This window comes from Urtica dioica, chromosome 8, assembly GCF_054948205.1.
Source record: "Urtica dioica subsp. dioica isolate 48M chromosome 8, U.dioica_male_clone48M_v1_H2, whole genome shotgun sequence".
Lineage (NCBI taxonomy): Eukaryota > Viridiplantae > Streptophyta > Magnoliopsida > Rosales > Urticaceae > Urtica > Urtica dioica.
In genome coordinates, this window is record NC_142763.1 from 12,147,132 (window position 1) to 12,169,523 (window position 22,392).

At 38.5% G+C, this 22,392-nt stretch overlaps 1 protein-coding gene across 1 annotated transcript; it reads right to left on the minus strand.

Annotated features, from left to right (window-relative positions):
- Positions 1-1,489: 1,489 nt before the first annotated feature.
- On the minus strand, positions 1,490-8,216 carry LOC149388171 (RNI-like superfamily protein). The gene is made up of 16 exons (XM_089621491.1): positions 8,048-8,216; positions 7,824-7,926; positions 7,633-7,710; positions 6,709-6,825; positions 6,530-6,603; positions 5,898-6,000; positions 5,765-5,807; positions 5,558-5,620; positions 5,011-5,240; positions 3,469-3,589; positions 3,275-3,378; positions 3,009-3,122; positions 2,751-2,921; positions 2,487-2,636; positions 2,181-2,326; positions 1,490-1,960 (listed from the first exon to the last, which is right to left on the minus strand). The coding sequence occupies exons 1-16, from the start codon at positions 8,109-8,111 to the stop codon at positions 1,815-1,817; spliced, it is 1,827 nt and encodes a 608-aa protein (XP_089477617.1). The 5' UTR covers positions 8,112-8,216; the 3' UTR covers positions 1,490-1,814.
- Between the last annotated feature and the right edge of the window lie 14,176 nt (positions 8,217-22,392).

The following is a 22,392-nucleotide window of genomic DNA, read 5'->3' on the forward strand; positions in this document are numbered from 1 at the left end:
ATCGCCACTATCCTTTTCAATCACAGGATCGTGCAGGACCAAAAGAGATTTGTCAAAGGTCCAAGGTCCCAGACCCCAGACACGGTTTTTATCTCCTGGCTTCTCAAAGCGAAAGCAGAAGATTCCTTCCCCGTGGTCACTAACCTCCAGTTTTCCGGATGTTCGCCACACGGTCGCCATGACCGATTTGAGCGCGCTTCTATTGAAGCTTTTTTTCCTTAGCAGCCTTCCCAAAAGACAATCAGAAAGATCAGCAGCAGAGGTAACTAGTTCTTCCTCGTCGAAAACCATGACCTCCCCATCGTCTTCCTCCTCGATACCCAACTCCGACCACTTGTCGCACAGGTCTTCCATCTAAGCAGAGAGGAAGAAGACACGGCAACAGACTCAGACCACACTACAGGGAGAGAGCTGAGAACTTTAAGAAAATTGATCTATAGATAAAATTCGGGAAACTAATGATCTTCCGATTTGCAAATCAAGTTTTTGTCGACGATCTTATTGCCCGTCCCTTTATAAAATAGAGTTTTTCAACTGTAAACAGTTATTTTTTTATAAATAAAATTATAAATAGTAAATAAAATTAAATAGAGCCTAAAACAAGAAATAAATTTTTAAAAGAGAAATAAACATAAAGAAAAAAAAAATTATTGTTAATAATTTGAAAAACGCTATTTTTACGCTAAAAACTTTAAACACAAACACGCTACTCAGCTCATCTTAAAACTGTAAATATGTCACAAAATCATGTCCACTATTAAAGTAATTATCATCTATGGTGTTAAATCGTCCAATTTACATAGTGTACTAGGAGATTGCACCACTGGAGAACTTCCCAAGATAAAACAAAACGGTTGTCGGCTTTTGCTTTTTCTACATCACGCTATGGTTCTTTCTTTCATGCTAATATATATATATATATATATATATATATATATATATATATAGTAGACAACTTTTATTTTTTTAGGAAACTAAACAATTAAGTGGGTGGTGTGATGATGCAATTGATTGCAATTTTTTTTCTTCTTAAGATTGTCAATACTATATAAGAATCTTATATAATCTTTACAGATAAGATACTTAATATCTTAGGCATTCGTGGGTACAGAGGCCAAAGGTGAACACTTGAGTTAAATGAACAAGTTTGAAGAAATTGTATACTCTACTTTAAACTTAAAGTGCAAGTGAGAGCCCATCGGAACCGGATATTCTGTGACGGAGCTAAAAATTACATTCAGACGGACAAATTAAAAAAAAAAAAATTCAAGGGGAATAATGTTTTTTATATTTATATAATTTAGCCTAAAAAATAATAAATAAATAAAATAAACATTTAAAGTAATAATTACAAAGTAAATTGATCTACACGAAATATGAGTTCTTGCAAACTACACTCTTGGTGCATCATGTCTTAAAATAGACTAGTAGCCATGATAAATAGAATAATATGTATCGACAAAAATAATTTAGAAATGTAACACGCGAATGAATTGCATGCGCCAAAATAAACCTAGAAGTAATCTCAAGATCGTTGACAATGGAAAAAGAATTAAGAAAAAGAAGATAGAGACTGATACATCAACATCATAATCGATACAAAACAAAAGTAAATCATTACAAGCTATGTAGTACTAAAGTAGTGAACGATGAGGCAGGAATTATTTTTCAACGCTATAACCACAAGTAGAATTTGCAACTTGGTGTCAACGCCGAGTACAGAAGGAAAAACTTGCCGAATACAATAATTCAACTATATAATTTACCCTCTTACCTATGTGGTTACATATGACCACAATTTGAGCCGTGGTTATCTACGGCTCATCGTCATAAGGCGCATCGACGGTTTGAAGAGATGAGAGGACAACAACGGGTTTTCCAACTCGTTGAATCTCCGCTATTTCGTGAATTGTCTGAGTATCCGAATTATTTCCACTCAAGTCAATGAGCTCAAGATTCCCTACAAACAAAAGAATTTCCCTTCATCTCTGAATTTCCATACTCGAAAGGCCTCTTTGACTTTCCTAACCTACATAGTTACCGCAATGTACGTAAACAAATAATTCGGATTCATTCATGAAACTAATAAGCGAAGTGAAGTGCACAATTTTGGCTGTGGCTTGATTCGTGGCTACTTACAGGTCTTATTAAAAAAAATTGTTAATTAGTTAGTTGATTACCTTTCAGAAGTTTAACGGCAGAGCATATGGCGTTGGTTGATTCAACTGGCATGAAGTTATATGCTGCGTTGACAGAGACAAGCTCTGGAGCCCGTGATAACAGCGTCGACAAAAATTCTGCAGCCGCAACCCTGCCTTGATTTTTGCTGTACAGAGTAAACCCATAGAAAAAAAAAAAAAAAAAAAACTATCTATAACTTCATAACGTGTAACAGTAAATGGTCTCAGTGACGTGTAACAGTAAATGCTCTCGGTGACGTGTAACAGAAAATGAAAAAAATAAAAGAAATGAGGGTTTATTTCAACCTTATGTTGATTTTAACGAGCTTTAGCTTCACTTCGGCAGAAATGCTTCTCTGTACGTCCTGAAATCCAGATGTGCCCATTCCAATATCACTTATGTTAAGTACTTCGATGGAAGTGGATAAAAGGTTTCCCAGAGCCGATGCTACCTGGCTTACCTGGCTAGAAAATGGAAGCTGTAAACCCAGCAGACAACAAACACATAACATCTTTGGAAAATGTAAAAAAGAAAAAGCGCAATACTCTTAACGATTAGTTAAGACTCACCTCCCCACGACATTATCGGCTATCGATAAGGACTTCAATGGTCTCTCCAACGCTGAAATGGTTTTTATGAGTTCAACCAGCCCAACGACCGAAAGCTCACAATTCTCCACTTGTAATTCAGATAATTGAGAAGATTTTTCGGAAGATTCGGTGAAAGAGGGAAGTAAGCTTCTGTAACATTTGATATCAGATTGTGATTTGTTAGACGAACGACCCTCCATAAGCTCAAATATAAGCAGGGAATACAATTCAGCTCACCTGATTCCATCATCCTCAATTGGATTATCACTTATGTCCAGAACCTCTAAATTTGGCAAATGAGCCAAAGCATATCTAAGGCCAACCATATCATCTGTGTCCAGATTGTTTCCCCTGCAAATTAATTTCTGTCCATATAAAATTGGAAAACAAACGATAATTCCAAACTGCTTTTCAGTGCCAAGCACTACTGGCGTACAATCATTTTGCTAATCATTCTGAAGGCGTAAAATCAGCTAGGAGGATAACAAAATCCCAATCCGTACCTTATGTTTAGCACGCGTAACGATTGCAAGGACTTGCCTGGTCCAGGGGGAGCTGAGTGGCCGTTTGAGGGTCTCTGATTGAAATAGGAAAGCCAACCTGTAATCTGCGAAGGGATACATATATTTCAGTCTAGCAACAGTGTAGCAAAAGTAGAAGAGATGATCACAGCACTTGATAAAGGTGCATAGCTCACATTGTTTTCAGAGAGGTCAAGGATCGAGACACTAGATGAAACATCGCATAGGGTGTTAAAAACCAAGTTTGCGAAGTTCCGTCCGAGGTGGTTATAAGTGAGCTTTAATGAGCATAGAGACCTGAAAAAAAATAGTGGTAGTACTAAAATAAATTCTTTTTTAAAATTCAGTCTCTTACCACATGAATGTAAGTCCCCTAAAGATTTAAGTTTAAAATTGACAAGATTTATAAGCTGGATTGCAAACCTCAAGTAGTTTCATGGATTTATAAGCTGAAATTTATACAATAAGAGCTTGTACACCCAAATAGATTAGAAGTTGTCAGTCTTTTAGCATGTAAACTGTGGAACTTTAAACCTATGCTTTCAATAGCTTAGAATTTTTGGGACTCGATATACCCACAGACCTTGAAACAATCTAATTATAAGGACTTTTAGGCTCCGTTTAGAACCCGGAAAATAAGAGAGAAAATGAAAATAATAGAGAAAATGAAAATGTAAGAGAAAATAATAGAAAAAGTTAAAATTCTAATTGTGTTTGAAAGTCATAGAAAATATGAGAGAAAATTGACGGGAAAGTAATGATGAGACTAGGGACGGAGCTAACTCAAGTCCAGGGTGGGCTCTAGCCCCCTCCCCTCAAATTTTTTTTATTTACATTTTTTGACCATTTTAAAAAAAGTTTACATTTTTTACCCTAAAATATTTACACATTTTTACCATGAATTTTTTTTAATCATAGCTCCCTAAATTTTTTTATTTACATTTTTTGCCCATTTTTAAAAAGTTTCACATTTTTACCCTAAAAAATTTACACTTTTGACTCATTTTTTAAAAAAAATTTCATTTTTACCATGATATTTTTAATTAGCCCCCCTAAATTTTTTTATTTACATTTTTTACCCATTTTTAAAAAGTTTTACATTTTTACCCTAGACAAATGTGATCCCCTCATAGACAAATGAGGAGAGATTCTCATTTTCCATTTGATTTTCGAAGGAAAATGAAATCCTCATTTTAGTTATACACTTTCACTCGCATTTTCCATCATATTTTTTTTCTACAATATTTTCCTCAATCCAAACAACCTAAGTAAAATAGGAGGGATTTCCATTTTCATTTCCCTCCTATTTTCCGGGTTCCAAACGGAGCCTTGGACTTCAATTGGCTGCTGGGACAACCATATCCCATAAAAAGCAAAAGGTTTGGAGGGAGGCTTAATATATGAGATGACTAAGTAGTCTAGACAATAACACTGTACCTTGGTAAATAATAGTCTAGACAATAACACTGTACCTTGAGTTGGTAAGTATAGATATGTTAGATTGTACCACTGAACTAGAATAAATTTTTAAGTGTAAAAAGTTAAGTGTCTTCTCTTTAGTGACCTTCACAAGGATTGGGCTATAGCATGATCAACACTTGATTTGTTTTCTTTTACTTCCTTTTTACTTAAGATGTAGGTGTATGACCCATTAGATATATAATACATGTGCTCATCATGAACGTTATAAATGTAAACATTTGACATCGCTTAAGCACCTTCCTGATGACAGAAAAGACACAAGTCCACGAGGTAAACAATGTGGATTTGTTTGTTGAAAGCTTGTTGTAGATATTGAGAACTTCTGTATCCCGTGTGTGAGCCCACTGTTTATGATTAGAGAATCGCAAATTTCATCAATGGAAGCTGAAGAGAACTTGCAGTAAATAAACTCAAGTGATGACAAACTTTCACAATTCTGGCTCAGAAGTTTGCATAATCCACCAATCTATATACATGCCAAATGCTTTAATCAGAAGCAGTCGTAGGAAAAGGTAGGTATTTTGCAATGTCTTCATCTCTTACTAACCAAACAAATTTGGAAAAATTTTGGTATATGTTTTGATTCAACTTTAAGTTAAACAGAGTAACATGACATTGAAATCTATTTCAGATCATATAGCCTTAATATAAACCATAAAAGTTACCCACATAGACTATAGGGAGGCAACTTTACTGGTATCATAACAATTAATTACATATGGGTTTGGTTTATACTTCAAATTCAGAAGAAAAAAGAAGAAGAAGAAAAAGGGTTGAACTTACTTGCTCCTCGGATCTAATCCAGCTTAAAACCAAGCTTTGCAGTTTGCTTGTCCTTAATAAATGCTGCAACGGATTTGAATGACTGTATAAGGAACGGTTGAAGCCTTTATTTTCATCAAATACAGACACTAAAGATTCTTTAAGCAGTAAAAAAAACTCTCATTATCGTGGATGCTTGTTGTACTTATGTTGGGTTAAGGAACTCACAGAAGTTTCTGGGCCACAGAGAACATTCTGAAGTCTTAGACATCTGCAAAAGATTTGATGAAGTAAGAATATAAACTCTGAGAATATTCAAAGCAAGAGAGCCCTAGGACACCGTGGCAAGGACCGCACTCACTTGGCATACTTCCCAAACTCTTGGAAATGGTAAGACAATCTCGAATAGTCACAAGTACCAGCTTTCATGTGATCCACCATTCCGATTTGCTTTAAAATGCTCTCTGCGTGAAAGATGACGAATGTTATGGAGCCAATTAATTTTCTGTGGTCAGGAACTTAATTCCAAAGCCATTCAATTTTTTTTCCTAAGGAACTGCCTACACAAAATCAGAAGATATTTATCTGATATGCAATACTAGTATTATTATCTTTGCTTTTTCCACAGATTGATCTTTGCCTTTACTGAAGCCATGGAGATTTCACTCTAAGTTTGTAAAATTTTCTTTCCATTATAAAAAATAATTTCATTCAACCTTCTTAAAAAAAATTAATAATGATACTGATGTGATATCTGTAAGTGTCGATCAATCCTCAAAGATTGCACTTAGCCTTGATAAAACATGACCAGTTAAACCAGTGTATTGGTTCATCAGATTTTTTATAATGTAAGCTGAATAATACACAGAGACAAGCTTCAGCACTACGTTGTCCAGTCAGCTTAAAAAAATATTGGTAACACTATATCGATATGGCAATAAAGATGATGTTCCTACTCATAGTTGAATAACATCATTCAATTTTTCAACAAACCTGAAATCTTTATATCACCGAGACATCCGCTAAAAGAAGGGAGGGGAGCCAACTCTGCCGCAGCGTCCAGACAACTATACTTTCAATGAACATAAAATAAATAAAAATGGGAACAACATTAAAATCAAACAACTTCCCAGATAGAAAACAACCTTATATTACCAATAGCATTTACATACCTCTGTAAATGAGCTTCCCAATACATCAGTTGCCAATCAGCCGAATCGCTCTCATCGGCACGCTTTGGCCATCGCAACTCAAATAAATCCCTCCAAGCCTTTTCAAAATTTGAAGACCTACGTAAGCATTTCATCATTAAACGAGGCATGTTTCCCTAAGTAATAAAAACTTTATGGACGATGTTTTTTTTTTCCTGAATTCAAAGTCTATTTTCCTCGTAACTACATTTCAGAATGTCATTTCAAAGCCAGATGATTTAAACACTCTAAGGCTATGTTTGGAACCAGGAAAATGCGAGGAAAAACATTGAAACCCCAGATTTTCCTGGCGCTTCTTGGATTGCAGAATGTACTAAGAGAGGGAAGAAAAAAAAAATGAGAGAAAATTTGGTGAAAAATATATAAAACTGTGGATTCCATTTTCTTTAGAAATAATGAAGAAAAACAAATTCCGGAGGAACTCAGATGAGTGCAGGATTTCATTTTCTGAAATCCGCAGTCTTATGCTCCCTTTTACTTCTTTTCGTTTTCAATTTTCCCTTTTTTTTTCTCTCTAAATTTTTTGGACACATCCCAATAAGAATGAAAGAAATAGTAAGGAATCTCCACTTCTTCACACAATATTAAATGATTTTGAAAGTTGAAACACGTAGTAGAATTTCGATTTTCACCTCTTTTTTCATCACAAATATCATTTTCCATAGTAAATTCCAGGCTCCAAACATGGCCTAAACATTTTTCCATGAATTAGAAATGTAACCAGTTTCTGGTTTGATGGTAAAATAAATAAATAATTGAAATGCCATCAGCGCAACAAAATATTTAGTTTTGGCACCTTCTTTCAATGCTGTATTCAAAATAATATACATACCATACGAGTCACATAGATATAAAAATATATTAAAAAAAATTGTTCTTTCAAACCTTCTGCGTCTTTTTCTTCCGTTTCTATGGCAACGATCATCGTAACTAATCTCGTTCTCATTTCGATCCTCGAAACCTCTGAGCGCACAAAAGGGAAATAATACGAATACACACAAACAATCAAATCTTCGAGAGAGAACAAACAGCGTTATAGCAACTATATTACCCAACGTCTGAGAAATGGTACTCACATAGACGTTTGCAACTTCTCCAAAATGAATGGCGGTAATCGAGAAACCAGAACATCAAACAAGTTCGAAGGAAGCTCGTAGACAACCGATAAGAGATCATCTCCTGCCAAAAAAAAATATAAATAAATAAACGTTTCGAGACGGGAATCGGAAAAGGCAAACGTTTCGCGCGCAAAACCCTAACACCGGTGAAACGAGAAGGGAATTTATTTTGAGAAAGTTACCTCTAAGAAGCTCTTCTTTCACTGCGTCCAGGCACAACGAGGTGAGAGAAGGAGATTTTCCCATTATTTGACTGAAGAAAAAGGAATCGTAAGAGAAGCAGCCATGTCCGAAATTTCTGCTTAGCTGACTGCCCAAATCAGTAACCACAGAGCTGCATTTTGAAAATACTTAAATATAAATAAAATAAGAAATAAATAAACGACACACCAATCTCCGTTCTTTTATAACGACAATCACGTATTAGATTTAGTCCCTTCAATTATTATTAGAGAAATTGCTTAATTTGCCATCAATTTCATAACATTTTCCCACTTTCCACCAAAAGACTAATTTTTCCCAAAATGCAACATCTATGTCAACAATGTTGACATCTTATAGTGAAGGGCAAACATAGATGTCAACATTGTTGACATAAATGGTGGTATTTTGGGAAAAATTAGCATTTTAGTGAAAAATGGGAAAATGTTATGAAATTGGTGGCAAATTAGACAATTTCTCTTATTATTATTATTTTTTTTTTTAAAGAAAATTCAGAATTCGTTGACCAACAACAATACCAAATTGTTATTTTCTAATAATGTCAACTAGAAAGTTTGGGCTATGAGAAGAAATCGGCTTTGAGGCGAGTTTGTGGACCACCATATTATTGTCGATCGGTCGTCGAACAGGCTGTCTCCATCGTTGCAACTCGAAGACCGAACTCTCTCTACTGCGAATCGAGGACTTGCACGAATTTCTTAACATTTCGACTGTCAGTGGTGAATAGCTAACTCTTTCACATTTATGGAAAGTTTCCACCATAGCACCCATCGAGTCTTGGAACACTGTTGCCACGACTCGAGGTCGCCACCTATTTGCGCTCCACGTGAAACTGATTGAACTGGCGACTTTTAAGGGTCACCTAGACCACTTTATCTATCTTTTGAAAATTATAACTTTAACTTTGATTTTTTTTAACCATTTTTTATATTTTTAGCCTAAATTAAATGTTTTTGGAAAATAAATGTTCAAGGATTCACCTGGAACACAGATAATAAGAATCAAATGAGAACTTTAGTATTCGATAACAGGGCAGAGAAAAGCTATATAGATCCCAAAAGAAGAGGGACTCGGAAGCCGAAACACATATCTCCACAAAATTGGTCGTTGAGTAGCGATTGCCCCGGTTTCCAAGAGATATCCTCACTCCATTGACATTCCTTAAAGTCGCATAAGACGTTTTTGAGTTAATATCCGCAAAAAGCGCAATATGTAAACAATCAACGCCTATTCGCTGAAGGTTTCCGTATATTGGAAGAATATTATTGATAGCCCAGATTCTCGGTGGCGTCTTCGAATTTAACAGCGTCTTCCACCGCTTTCCATAGCTCACAGGTTCCGATCTGAAACCTCGATAGTTAACTCTGGTACAACGCGGTTTCCACCACCTTCTGTAGCCTAAAGATCACGATCCTGAAACTATGAAGAATGTAAATAAGGGAGTATTGATTAATAACTAGCTCAAATATTTCCATTTACACGTATTGCCTTTTATAGGCTGAAGAGAAAAAACAGGGTTACAAAAAGGAATAAAAAAAATGGCAGATGGAATATTCCGATTGTTTTCAAGTGCAACGGTAATCACAGCCTGGGCATACAAGCATGGACGATTTGCTCTGACGATGCGTGTATGGAGGGCGTACAAATGATTCCCTTTGTCGAACTTTGTCTGCAATTCTTATCCGCTGACGATGAGGCCAACGAGAAGGACGACATCGAAGGGAAGTCCTAAACGACTTGAACCATTAACGACATGGAGTGGCTTTGTCGTTTAGGTGGGTTGCTTTAACATTCCCCGTCAATTTGAGCTCTCCCCATGGCAAAACGCCAAGACGATTTCTGAGGCTGGTGAAGAATGAGTGTGATAGTGGCTTGGTGAGTATGTCTGCAATTTGATCTTGGGCTGGAACGTGACGCACTTGAAGAGTCTTCTCTAGGACCTTTTCGCGGACAAAGTACAGATCTAATTCCATGTGTTTTGTTCTGGAATTTTGAATCGGATTTACCGAGAGCAGAACAGTACTCAAGTTATCGCACCATATGATGGGGCTGTGAGTGATTCCGATACGCAGTTCCTGCAGTAGAGATTTTAGCCAAAGTATATCTGCTGTAGCTGCAGCTAGAGCCCAATATTCAGCCTCCGTTGAAGACCTCGACATTGTGGGTTGCTTTTGGAACTCCATGTGACCAAGTTATTTCCGAGATAGACACAAAATCCACTCGTTGATCGCCGGTCATCAGGATCTGTGGCCCAATCTGAATCGGAGAACCTTGTAATATGCAATGATGGAGATTTTTTTAAGACCAGCCCAAATTTCAGTGTTCCTCTCAAATATCTCAGGATTCTCCTCACGGCTTTCCAATGTGGTTGTCGAGGCGAGTGCATGAATTGGCTGGCTTTGTTGACACAATAGCTGATATCTGGTCTTGTGATCGTAGCATATTGTAGAGCTCCTACTACGCTCCGATATAGAGTCATGTCTTCAACAGGTTCTCCGATGTGAGCGGACAACTTCACACTGTTGACCATTGGCGTAGGGAGAGAGTTGGCTTCAATCATCTTTGTCCGACATAAGAGCTCGGTGACACTACTACAAATATAGTTTTCCGGTGCGGAAGACTTTTGGGTGCGACTTTTCGCACCTAAAAGTCGCACCCAAAAGACTTTCGGGTGCGAAAAGTCGGACCCGTAAGTCAAACAAGCAGTGTAAAATTTTCGCGATTTTTTATTAGGTTGGGTGCGACAAGTCGCACCCAAAAGTCCGTCAAAACATTTAGGTGCGACTAAGTCGATCCCACTACTTTGTCCTAACTATTAGGTGCGACTTAGTCGCACCCAACAGTCTGAAATTTTTCGGCGGCCAAATTTTCCCACTCTCTTTTCAAATATCAGTGGGTGCGACAAAGTCGCACCCAAAAGTACTGACACACATCATTGGGTGCGACTTTGTCGCACCTAATAGTCCGTCACATGTCATTGGGTGCGAGAATGTCGCACCTAAATTCTAGGTTATGATATAAAAGAAATTTTCTATGCGATTTTCATTCATAATCAATCCTCACTCCATCTCTCTCAATCCGACTCTCTCTCAATCTGACCCTTTCTCCTTTCCGGGTTCTCTCCTACAACCAGTCCACCGTCGCTCCCTCCGACCACCACCGACGGCTCTCCGCCCGGCCTCTGCTCCCACGGCGAGCGACCACCACCGACGCCTCTCCGCCCGGCCTCTGCTCCCGCGGCGAGCGACCACCACCGGGGATGTCTGTGCTCGGGCCCGCCGACTACCCTCTCTCTCTCAGCCTCGGACCAGTCCTCCGACGACCAGCCAGGCTCATTCCTCGCGCCAGACTCGATCTGAACCGGCCTCGCTCTTCCTCGCGCGACCCCTCGAAGCCTCTGCACCAAGAAGTCCGTGAGTCTCTTAGCCAACAAGTCTCAGTCTCTCAGGCGGCTCCGTGTATGTGTGTGGTGTGTGTTTATGTGTGTTCCCGTGTATGTGTGTTTATGTGTATGCCTGACCATGTGACTGAGTGTGTGTGTGTGTGTTTGTGACTGTATTGATTGAGTGAAATTGATTTGCTTTCGATATTGATTGAGCTCGGTTGATGTTGATTATTACCTGGATTTGTGAATTTGAAGCCGTTTATTTGGAAATTTCTTGATTTTGGCCGAAATTGGAAAAATTAGGGTTTTGGATGTTTGATTTGGGGTTTTTCTTTTTGTTTCAGTTGGTTTGGCGAAACCCAGGCAGCGACGCCCACGAACTCCCCGTCGCAGCCTCGCCGTGCTCAAGTCCCGCCTACAGGTTAGCCTCTCGAAGCCTTTTTAATTGTGTTTTTAATTAATTTAGATTAATTGTAATTATTATAATTAGTCTAATTGTTAATTAGTTAGGTAATAAATAGTTTTTTATATGTATATATGTAATAATAATGTAGTTAGTTTGATAAAATTGTTAATTATGTAATTGAAATTAATTTGATATAATTATAAAAATTGTTAATTATGTAATTGAAATTAATCTGATATAATTAGTAAAATTGGTAAAATGTTTTATGTAGTTGAAATTAATTTAGTTAGTAATTTTTCATAATTTGATTTGTATTTTGATTAGTAGTTTATTTTGATTAGTAGTTTAGTTTGATTAGTAGTTTAGTTTATAATTAGTTAGTTAGTTTGTAATTGATTTGTAATGAATTAGTTAATTAGTTTGTAATTAATTTATTAAATGAAATTTGTTCTAATTAATTTTAGGTTTTTTAGTTTAATACTTGCATGTTTAGGTTGTTTAGTTTTGATTAGTTTAGCTTAATTAAAATTGTCAAATTGAAATTGTAATTAGTTTAATAATATGTTTAACTTGTTTAGTTTTAATTTGTTTAGGTTAATTGAAATTTTCAAATTGAAATTGTAATTAGTTTAATAATATGTTTAGGTTGTTTAGTTTTGATTAGTTTAGGTTAATCATGATATATCGCTGTTGTGATAGATGAATCCCTTCATTTGAGTATTGAACTTCGATACCCAGAAAATAACTTAAATGACCCAAATCTTTCAGCGAGAAAATATGATTAAGCATTTTGATGAGAGCTTGAACCTCATTGCTATCACTGCCAGTTACAATTCTATCGTCAACGTATACCAGCAAGTAGATAGTTTAAGTTCCTGCAAACTTGGTGAAGAGCGAAGTATTAGCTTTGGAGCCGCTGAAGCCTAACTTGACCAAGGTGGAGCTGAGCTTGTCGAACCATGCCCTCGGAGCTTGTTTCAACCCGCAGATAGCTTTATGTAATCTGCAAACTTGTGGTACTGCTGAAGCTACTTCGAACCCGGGCGGTTGGGCCATGAATACCTCCTCGTTTAAATCGCCATTAAGGAATGCATTGTTGATGTCCAATTGATTAATCTTCCAACCCTTTGACAAGGCGACCGTAAGAACAACACGAATAGTGACCGGTTTCACCACCGGCGAGAAGGTGTCGGTGTAGTCGAATCCAGCCACTTGATCGAATCCTTTTGCTACGAGGCGTGCTTTGTAACGAGCCACTGATCCATCGGAGTGCCGTTTAACTTTGAAAACCCATCTTGAGCCGATTATTTTTCTATCCGGAGGAGCGGAAACAAGGGACCATGTTTTGGTTACTTTGAGCGCATCAAGTTCAGCCATCATCGCCTTGTACCAGTGGGCTGCACCAAGCGCATCTTGAACTGATGCAGGCTCCGTCTCGAACAGATTATCTGCACTAGAAACAAGTGAGTAGATCTTGGGTTTTGTAATTCCAGCTTTCCCTCTGGTTATCATATGGTGACGATTCTGCGTTTCATTCGCATTAGGTAAGGAATTTGTTTCAGATATCAATTGTTCATCACAAGAAGGAGTATCAGTCAAGGGTGAGGGATGAGATGGAGTTTGTGAGGTGGCGGGGGAGTGTTGTATAGGAGTGTGTGGTTCTGAATATGAGGAGAGAGAGTCGGAAGTTACCTGGACCGGGTCTGGGAGCCTTATCAAGGGTCGCTGTAGCAAGGCTGTATCAGTGTTCGACAAGTCGGCGTGAGACCTGCAAGGTGTTTGGCTGAAAGGGAAAAAAATTTCATTGAAAGACACATCTCGGGAGATAAACACTCTACCGTCTCTAGCCAAGCACTTATAGCCCTTATGATGAGGTGTATAGCCAATGAAGGTACAAGGTTGAGAACGAAATTCAAGTTTGTGTTTGGTGTAAGGTCTAAGGTTTGGAAAACATTGACACCCGAATATCCTAAGCATGTCGTAGTTTGGCTTTCTAAGGAACAGTTTTTCGAAGGGACTTGTAAATTGTAGGACACTCGAAGGCAGTCGATTTATGAGATAGATACCCGAAAAAAAAAGCATCATCCCAAAAACGTTGTGGCATACTAGCTTGGGCAAGAAGAGTTAACCCGGTTTCAACTATATGCCGATGTTTTCGTTCTGCAATGCCGTTTTGCTCGGGTGTATGAGGACACGAAACAAAATGCTCTATACCCATGGTGTTGAGAAAAGAAGTGAGGGCCTGAAATTCACCCCCCCAATCAGACTGGACACGCTTGATTTTATGGTTAAGTTGAAGCTCTACTTTTGTTTTGAATTTGGTGAAACGGTGTTGACGGTAGGTTTAATGTGCTGTAGGGAATGAGAAGACACAAGACGTGGGGGAGGCTGAGCTGTTGACAGATCGAACTGATACAGGCCTTGGTTAAGCTTCCCTCGAAGAAGAACTCGCGCCGTTGCCCGATCCTTCACAAGACAATAAAAGGGATGGAATTCAAAGAAAACACCATTATCAAGTGCAAATTGAGAGACACTGATTAGATTTTTCGTAATAGATGGTACATGAAGCAGATTTTTAAGAATGAAAGATTTGTGGTGAGGCTGGTTATTTTGTGATAGTGATGAACAACCAATATGAGAAATAATTAAACCTTTACCGTTACCGATCTGTACGCGACCATTTCCTCGATACTCGAAGCCGATGTTGAGATTTCCGAGATCGTTCGTCACATGATTTGTGGCTTCGGAGTCTGGGTACCAAGCTTCATCGTTGGATTGATCATTTGGAGAGAACAACGCTGCCAACGCTGCTGGATTGATTGGAACTTGCATTGAAGCTGCTGTTGGTGTTGTTGGATGAGTAGGGGCGGCCATCATTGTTGTTGTAATTGGTGAACGAGCTATTGAAGCGATTGTAGCACCGGTTTGCGGAGTGACCCGGCTTGCCACAAATTTGGCACACGATCCGGTTTGAGTTGAAGCGACCACGTCCTCTGTTGTTGCCTCGTCCTCCCCTGTGAGCAGAATAACCTCCTGAAAGCCCACTTGAACCGGTCTGGTGGGGAGAGTATGACTTCTTCTGAGATGAGTATTGAGTGGTCAGGTGGACACTTGGGAGTGACGTATCTTGAGCAGCAGGGGAGCCTCTATCGAGGCGTGCTTCAAAGCTGAGAAGAAGGGCTCCAACATCATTTGTTGTGAAAGGCTCGGACCTAGTTGTGATGGGGACTACAACCGGGTCGTACTCACTGCCTAGACCAGCGAGAATATGAAGCACTTGGTCTTCCTGTTGCAGCTGATGACCGGCAGAGGCAAGGAAGTCCATACAAGACTTCATCTTCGAGAGGTAGTCTCTCATGCTCATTCGCCCTTTCTTCATGGTTTGTACCTGGAGCTTGTACTGGAGGATTTTAGCACGAGATTGACCTGCAAAAGCTTGCTCAAGAGCAGACCAGATTTGTGCTGAGGAGTTTAGGCCAACTGTTGTGACCAAAACTGCTTCGCTGATTGAGGCGAGTAACCAAGACGCAAGAAGCTGGTCTTGCCTTTCCCATGGGTCGAAATCTGGGTTTATGAGCCCATTTCGCATTTTTGGTGGTCGTGTGGTTGTTCCGGTCAAGAAGCCGGTGAGACCGTGTCCTCTGACGGCGGCTGAGACTTGTTGACGCCAAAGGAGGTAGTTTGAGTCGGTGAGACGGATGGTAAGAACCTGATTTCCTGGGTTTATCACTGGTAGAGGGTTTGGGATAGGTTGAGCTATTTCTGGTTGATTTTCAGGGTTGTGAATTTCTGGGTTTTGTGGTTCGACCATTGTTGGAGCTAGAAAGCTCTGATACCATATGAAGAATGTAAATAAGGGAGTATTGATTAATAACTAGCTCAAATATTTCCATTTACACGTATTGCCTTTTATAGGCTGAAGAGAAAAAACAGGGTTACAAAAAGGAATAAAAAAATGGCAGAGGGAATATTCCGATTGTTTTCAGGTGCAACGGTAATCACAGCCTGGGCGTACGAGCATGGACGATTTGCTCTGACGATGCGTGTACAGAGGGCGTACGAATGATTCCCTTTGTCGAACTTTGTCTGCAATTTTTATCCACTGACGATGAGGCCAACGAGAAGGACGACATCGAAGGGAAGTCCTAAACGACTTGAACCATTAACGACATGGAGTGGCTTTGTCGTTTAGGTGGGTTGCTTTAACATAAACCTCCATTGTTAACTCTGGTGCAACGCGGTATAACCCGAACAAACAACTTTCACATCGAAATTTCATACCATTGTCTCGAGTCCGTCTTGCTCATTTGGACGTCATATTAGAGAGTTGCCTCTAAAAGTTCACGATTCCACTTTCGGCCACCAATGAGCTCACTCGCAGTCATTGCGTTCGTTATTGGCGTCAAACTCGAAATGGACGAACGGGATCCATTAGTCCCCATATATTCCTTCTGTCAATTGATACTTTCTGAATATTTAATTAAATTATGTTACTAAATTCATTTTTAGTATATGGACTAATAAAACATAAAAAAAATATATAGATATGATTTGATGAAACCAAACATCAAAACCGACAGCTGTATAAAAAAAAACTAGTAAATGGAAAAGAAAAAAAAATTAGGCGTCTAGAATTGGCCACCTCTCCACGAAATTCACTCTCTAGTTTTTTAACTCAGCATCTTTACTTGCAATTCGCTGCCTTACCAAGATTAAGCGTCTCTTATTATAAATCTTTTATTTTTCCTTTTAGGGAAAATATCAAGAGTATCCTTGTGTTTAATCGAAATGCGAGATTTATCTATTTGATTTCTAGAAATATCACATATCCCTTCAGTTTAATATAAATGACATATACCTCTCATAAAAAATGTTATATTATAAATATCACCCTTTTCGTTTATTTTTTATAAAAAAATAATTTGAACTCTCCAAAATACCCTTAATAGATTAAATATTTATTTACTATTTTATTAAAAAAATTAAAATCCCTCTTTATAATAAAAAATCTTTAACTTTTTATGAATATTTTTTTTTAAAATTTTTTTTTTGTATATAGTATAGAAAATAAAAAATTATTTCAGTAAGGGTATTTTGGGGAGTTCAAATTATTTTTTTGTAAAAAATAAACGAAAATGGTGATATTTGTAATATAACAATTTTTTAGGAAAGATATATGTCATTTATATTAAAGTGAAGAGATATGTCTGATATTTCTAGAAATCGAAATGCTAAATCTCGCATTTCGATTAAACACGAATAATAATCTTGATATTTTCCCATCTTTTTATAAGAGAAATTGCCCTATTTGCCACTTTTTTGATAACTTTTTCCCACATTCCACTAAAACCATAATTTGTCCCAAAATGCCACCATGACAAGTGTAAAAAGTCAAGTTTGCCCTTCATTATCTATTTTCTTTACAAATTGGCATCTATGTTTAATCAGCAATTTTCTCCCGAAATGAAGACCGATTAATAGCTGAGTCTCAGTCAATCTCTCTCCTTCGTCCATCTCTTCTCTCTTTCTTGTCCAGTACATCTAGGTCTCAGTCTCTCGCACTCTCCTCATTCGACCATCTCTTCTGTCTTTCTCTTCCAGTCCATCTCTTCTGACTGTCGTCCAGATCTTCTCTCTCTCTCTCTCTCTCTCTCTCTCTCTCACCCATCTCGTCCAAGCTCTGTCGTCCAGATCTTCTCTCTCTCTCTCTACCCCACTCTCCCCCATTTCGTCCAAGCTGAGAAAACTCGTGAACACAACTCAAAAAAGTCGTCGGAGGAGCTCAGTTATTGTCGGAGGAGCATTCCGAATGTCAGCCCAAAAAAAAGAGAAGTTGCAATCCACGAAATAAAACCCTAGGTTCGTTTTTTTTTCATTTTCCGGGTATAAAAAAAGATTTTCGTCTTGAAATAATGAAGTTTTTGTTGTTTAAAAGCATGGGTTTGTTATGGGTATGTTATGTGATTTTTGAAGATGATGTTGACATATATGTCAACAATGTTGACATCTGATGTCAACAACTAATGAACGTTGTTGACTCTAATATTGTAAAAAATATGCAGAAATGTCAGAAAAACACTCCATTGAATCTCGGTGACAAGCTATGACGACTTCGAGCCCCGAAAGAGAAAATGTTCTAAAAATGAGGTACATTTTGATGCCAAGCAAAGCTGATTTTTGGTTATTATTTTTTATGATTGTAGACATTCATACCTATAATTGTAGACAATTACTAAAATTGTAGTCAATTGATGTTAATAAGGCAAGCGGATCGGAACTCGGTGATGCACAACTCACGGAGTTTCAAATGAGCCAGGCTGAGTACATATGGTACTTGGATACTTTTTGTAGTGAAACTGAATCGGGTCCGATCATGTGTCTCGAAAGTGTTATGAAAGAAATCATCGGAGACGACTGGGAGACTCAGTTGAAGAAAAAAAGAGATTTTATGGAAGTCGTGCCCAAGGGGACACACTGTTTATGCTGAAAACCCAAAGAGAGGAACTTCTCTATTATAGGAGGATGAGGATCAACAAGAAATGACTCTGACGATGAATTCACCACATCATTGGTCTAAACTTCGTAATATTTATATTTTTGTATGGGTTTTTGTATGACTTGAATGCTTGAAACTGCATAATATGTCTATTTACACTATGTTTTATATATGTGTAATGTTGTGAATTGCATGCCTAAGTGAAGAACTAAATTTAAATTCATCCACTAGATGTGAAGTGGTTTTTGCATGTTATCATGGTTATCATGGTTTTTGCATGTTCCATCTCGCCGGTAATTTGAAGACTGCTTTTAAGGGGATTTCGAATGATGTGAAGTGGAAATTATGGTCAACAATGTTTCCTTCGGGAACAAATCTCGACCAACCTTGAAAATAAAGATTAACAGATAAGGAAATGATATGAGAATAAAAAAAAACAATAAATTGTTGATATCTATGTCAACAATGTAGACATCAGATGTCAACATTGTCGACATATGTGTCTACAATATTGACATCCGATGTCAACATTGTTGACATCTATGTCTACAATGTTGACATCAGACATAGATGTCAACATTGAAGACATATGTGTCTACAATGTTGACATTAGACATAGATGCCACCATGACAAGTGTAAAAAGTCAAGTTTGCCCTTCACTATCTATTTTCTTTACAAATTGGCATCTATGTTTAATCAGCCATTTTCTCCCGAAATGAAGACCGATTAATAGCTGAGTCTCAGTCAATCTCTCTCCTTCGTCCATCTCTTCTCTCTTTCTTGTCCAGTACATCTAGGTCTCAGTCTCTCTCACTCTCCTCATTCGACCATCTCTTCTGTCTCTCTCTTCCAGTCCATCTCTTCTGACTGTCGTCCAGATCTTCTCTCTTTCTCTCTCCCCCATCTCGTCCAAGCTCTCTTGTCCAGATCTTCTCTCTCTCTCTACCTTACTCTCCCCCATTTCGTCCAAGCGGAGAAAACTCATGAACACAGCTCAAAAAAGTCGTCGGAGGAGCTTAGTTATTGTCGGAGGAGCATTCCGAATGTCAGCCCAAAAAAAAGAGAAGTTGCAATCCACGAAATAAAACCCTAGCTTCGTTTTTTTTTCATTTTCCGGGTATAAAAAAGATTTTCGTCTTGAAATAATGAAGTTTTTGTTGTTTAAAAGCATGAGTTTGTTATGGGTATGTTATGTGATTTTTGAAGATGATGTTGACATATATGTCAACATCTATGTCAACATTGTTGACATCTAAAGTCAACATTGTTGACATCTGATGTCAACATTTACTTTTTTGTACGCAGTGATGGGGGATATTTATTTATTATTCAAGCACAGTGGTACTTGGGTTGAACCTGGTCGGTATCACGAGAAATGATCTTTCGGAATCGTGGTGCCGTACAACCTCACTTCGCTAGTTTTATGCAAATCATTTACACGAACTTGCGTAAATCACCATGCACTCATACTGTTGGTGTTGCATACTCGATGGCTGGTGCAGTGCAGCCTGTTGAGATAACCAACGATGACACGCTCAAAGGTTTCTTATATTTGCGGAGAAGATGAGAAGATGACATGGAGAATTTTCAATTAATATTGGAAGTAAACGAAAAACAATCGGGTCCCGATTCAGCAGGGATTGGATCCACTCCCAACAGCCGTGGTAGTGGTTGTGTTGGAAATCTACCTATAAGAGTTTCCGACATGCCATCTATAGCCGAGGAGGAGGAGAGGTGTGGTTCGGTCCCAACTCCTAATCAAACTATGGGATTAGATGAGTTTATGTTATTTGACGATGCGACACAACGACGAGGCTCTCCACCACCACAAAACTGTCCTCCACCACAAAACTCGCCTCCACCACCAGGAAACTCGCCTGCACCACAAAACTCGTCTCCACCACAAAACTCGCATCCACCACCGGGAAACTCGCCTGCACCACAAAACTCGTCTCCACCACAAAACTCGCCTCCACCACCAATGTCGTCTCCACTGCGAAACTCGCCTCCACCACCAAACTCGTCTCCACTGCGAAACTCGTCTCCACCACCAAACTCGTCTCCACTGCGAAACTCGCCTCCACCACAAAACTCGTCTCCACTGCGAAACTCGCCTCCACCACAAAACCATCATCCGCCGCCACCACGATCTCCTCCACCACCACGCAACTCCAATCCTTCACTGTATCGTGAAAGCTTCAAAGTTGTCGACGACGCGAAGACCAGTGATTTCCGCGAAGTGCTTTATCGTGAAAGCACGTGGTTGTCCGGCAACCTCAATAAATAGTGCATCTTCGCACTCCTCCTCGCCATCATACCTACCAACCCTCATTAGCAAGTGGTTGATAATCTTCGAAGAGCGGTTGATTTTTGGTAGTTGCAGAAACTGGCTAAAGCAACAGTTGCTAAACAATGACCTCTCTTCTTCGTTCATATCTGCAGCTTCCTCGAAATTCTCGAGGGATCCAAAGAAACTGAAATTATGGTCAACAATGTTCCCTTCGGAAACAAATCTCGACCAACCCTGAAAATAAAGATTTAACAGATTAGGAAATGATATGAGAATCAAGAAAAAAAAACAATAAATTGTTGACATCTATGTCAACAATGTTGACATCAGATGTCAACATTGAAGACATCTGATGTCAACATTGTAGACATCAGATGTCAACATTGAAGACATCTGATGTCAACATTGTAGACATCTGATGTCAACAATGTAGACATCAGATGTCAACAATGTTGACATAGATGTCAACATTGTAGACATAAATGTCAACATTTTAGACATCATTGTCAACTGTTGATATTGATTTCAACAATGTTGACATATATGTCTACAATGTTGACATCGATGTCAACATTGTTGATATCTACTCAGAGACAAATACAACAACAATATTCAGAGACAAATACAACAACAATACAGACCGATTCCCATGTTCAGAGACAAATATTCCAACAAGTATTCAGAGACAAAATCACCAACAAATATTCAGAGATGAACCGATTCCCATGTTCAGAGACTAATATTCCGAAAAATCAAGAAAATTTCATCAACAACACTAACCTTTGAAGTTCCCATTCTCTTACGGGGTTTTTTGGGAACCAGTTCTTCCTCTTCCGTGTCGAACGAACTCGCCGTGATGTTCTTCCTCTTTGGGGGCTTCGCCGCCGCGATTTTCGTCCGGGGTTTGGGTTTGGGCGAAGTTGTTGTTTTCCGTTTCCGAGCCGGCATTGGACTTGCCGGCTCCTCCGGGACTTTAGTTACGATTCGAGGACTCCGACGCGGGGGTGTCGGACGCAGGGGTGATGGATTTGAGTCCGCCATTTTTCTTCTCGATGTTAGGGGTTCGGGTGAGAAGTGATGGGTTTGAGTGAGTTCAGAAAAGAGAGTTACTGTAGAGACGAAATGGGTGGGTTTGAGTCGACGGTTTCCCGGAGGTTACATGCAGTTACAGAGAGAGAGAGAGAAGTTCGACGGTTTTGACGTGAGAGAGAGGGAAAATGAGAAAAGTTTGAGTTTGATATGAGAAATAGGAGAACAATTCGGGGTAAATGGGTTTTGACTGAGTATTAATCGGTCTTCATTTCAGGAGAAAATGACTGATTAAATATAGATGCCAATTTGTAAAGAAAATAGATAGTGAAGGGTAAACTTGACTTTTTACACTTGTCATAGTGACATTTTGGGATAAATTAATGTTTTAGTGGAATGTGAGAAAAAATTATCAAAATAGTGACAAATAGGGCAATTTTTCTTTTTATAAACGATATAAAGTAGATAATTTTTTTTAAGTTTTTTAATTTAATATAAAGTAGATAAGTGCTAGGTCCACTTTTCTAGTTTTACACCTGTCTAGCGTCCCACGCCTTTTTGCCTTTGGTTTGAAATCGTCTTAAATCGTTATATTTTAGTTTAGCTAAGAGACAAGAGAAAATAATACTAGAATATTTTGAAATTATCCATACTATTATTTAATCAATTTCACAGAATGTTTCATAATGGATCCATTG

Excerpts from the sequence above, each read along its gene's own strand:
- LOC149388171 (XM_089621491.1), bottom strand. The coding sequence starts at position 8,111 with ATGGGAAAATCTCCTTCTCTCACCTCGTTGTGCCTGGACGCAGTGAAA. Across the intron at positions 3,123-3,274 it reads TTACGCGTGCTAAACATAAG|GGGAAACAATCTGGACACAG; the intron begins GTACGGATTGGG and ends ATTAATTTGCAG. Across the intron at positions 2,922-3,008 it reads ATTGAGGATGATGGAATCAG|AAGCTTACTTCCCTCTTTCA; the intron begins GTGAGCTGAATT and ends CAAATGTTACAG.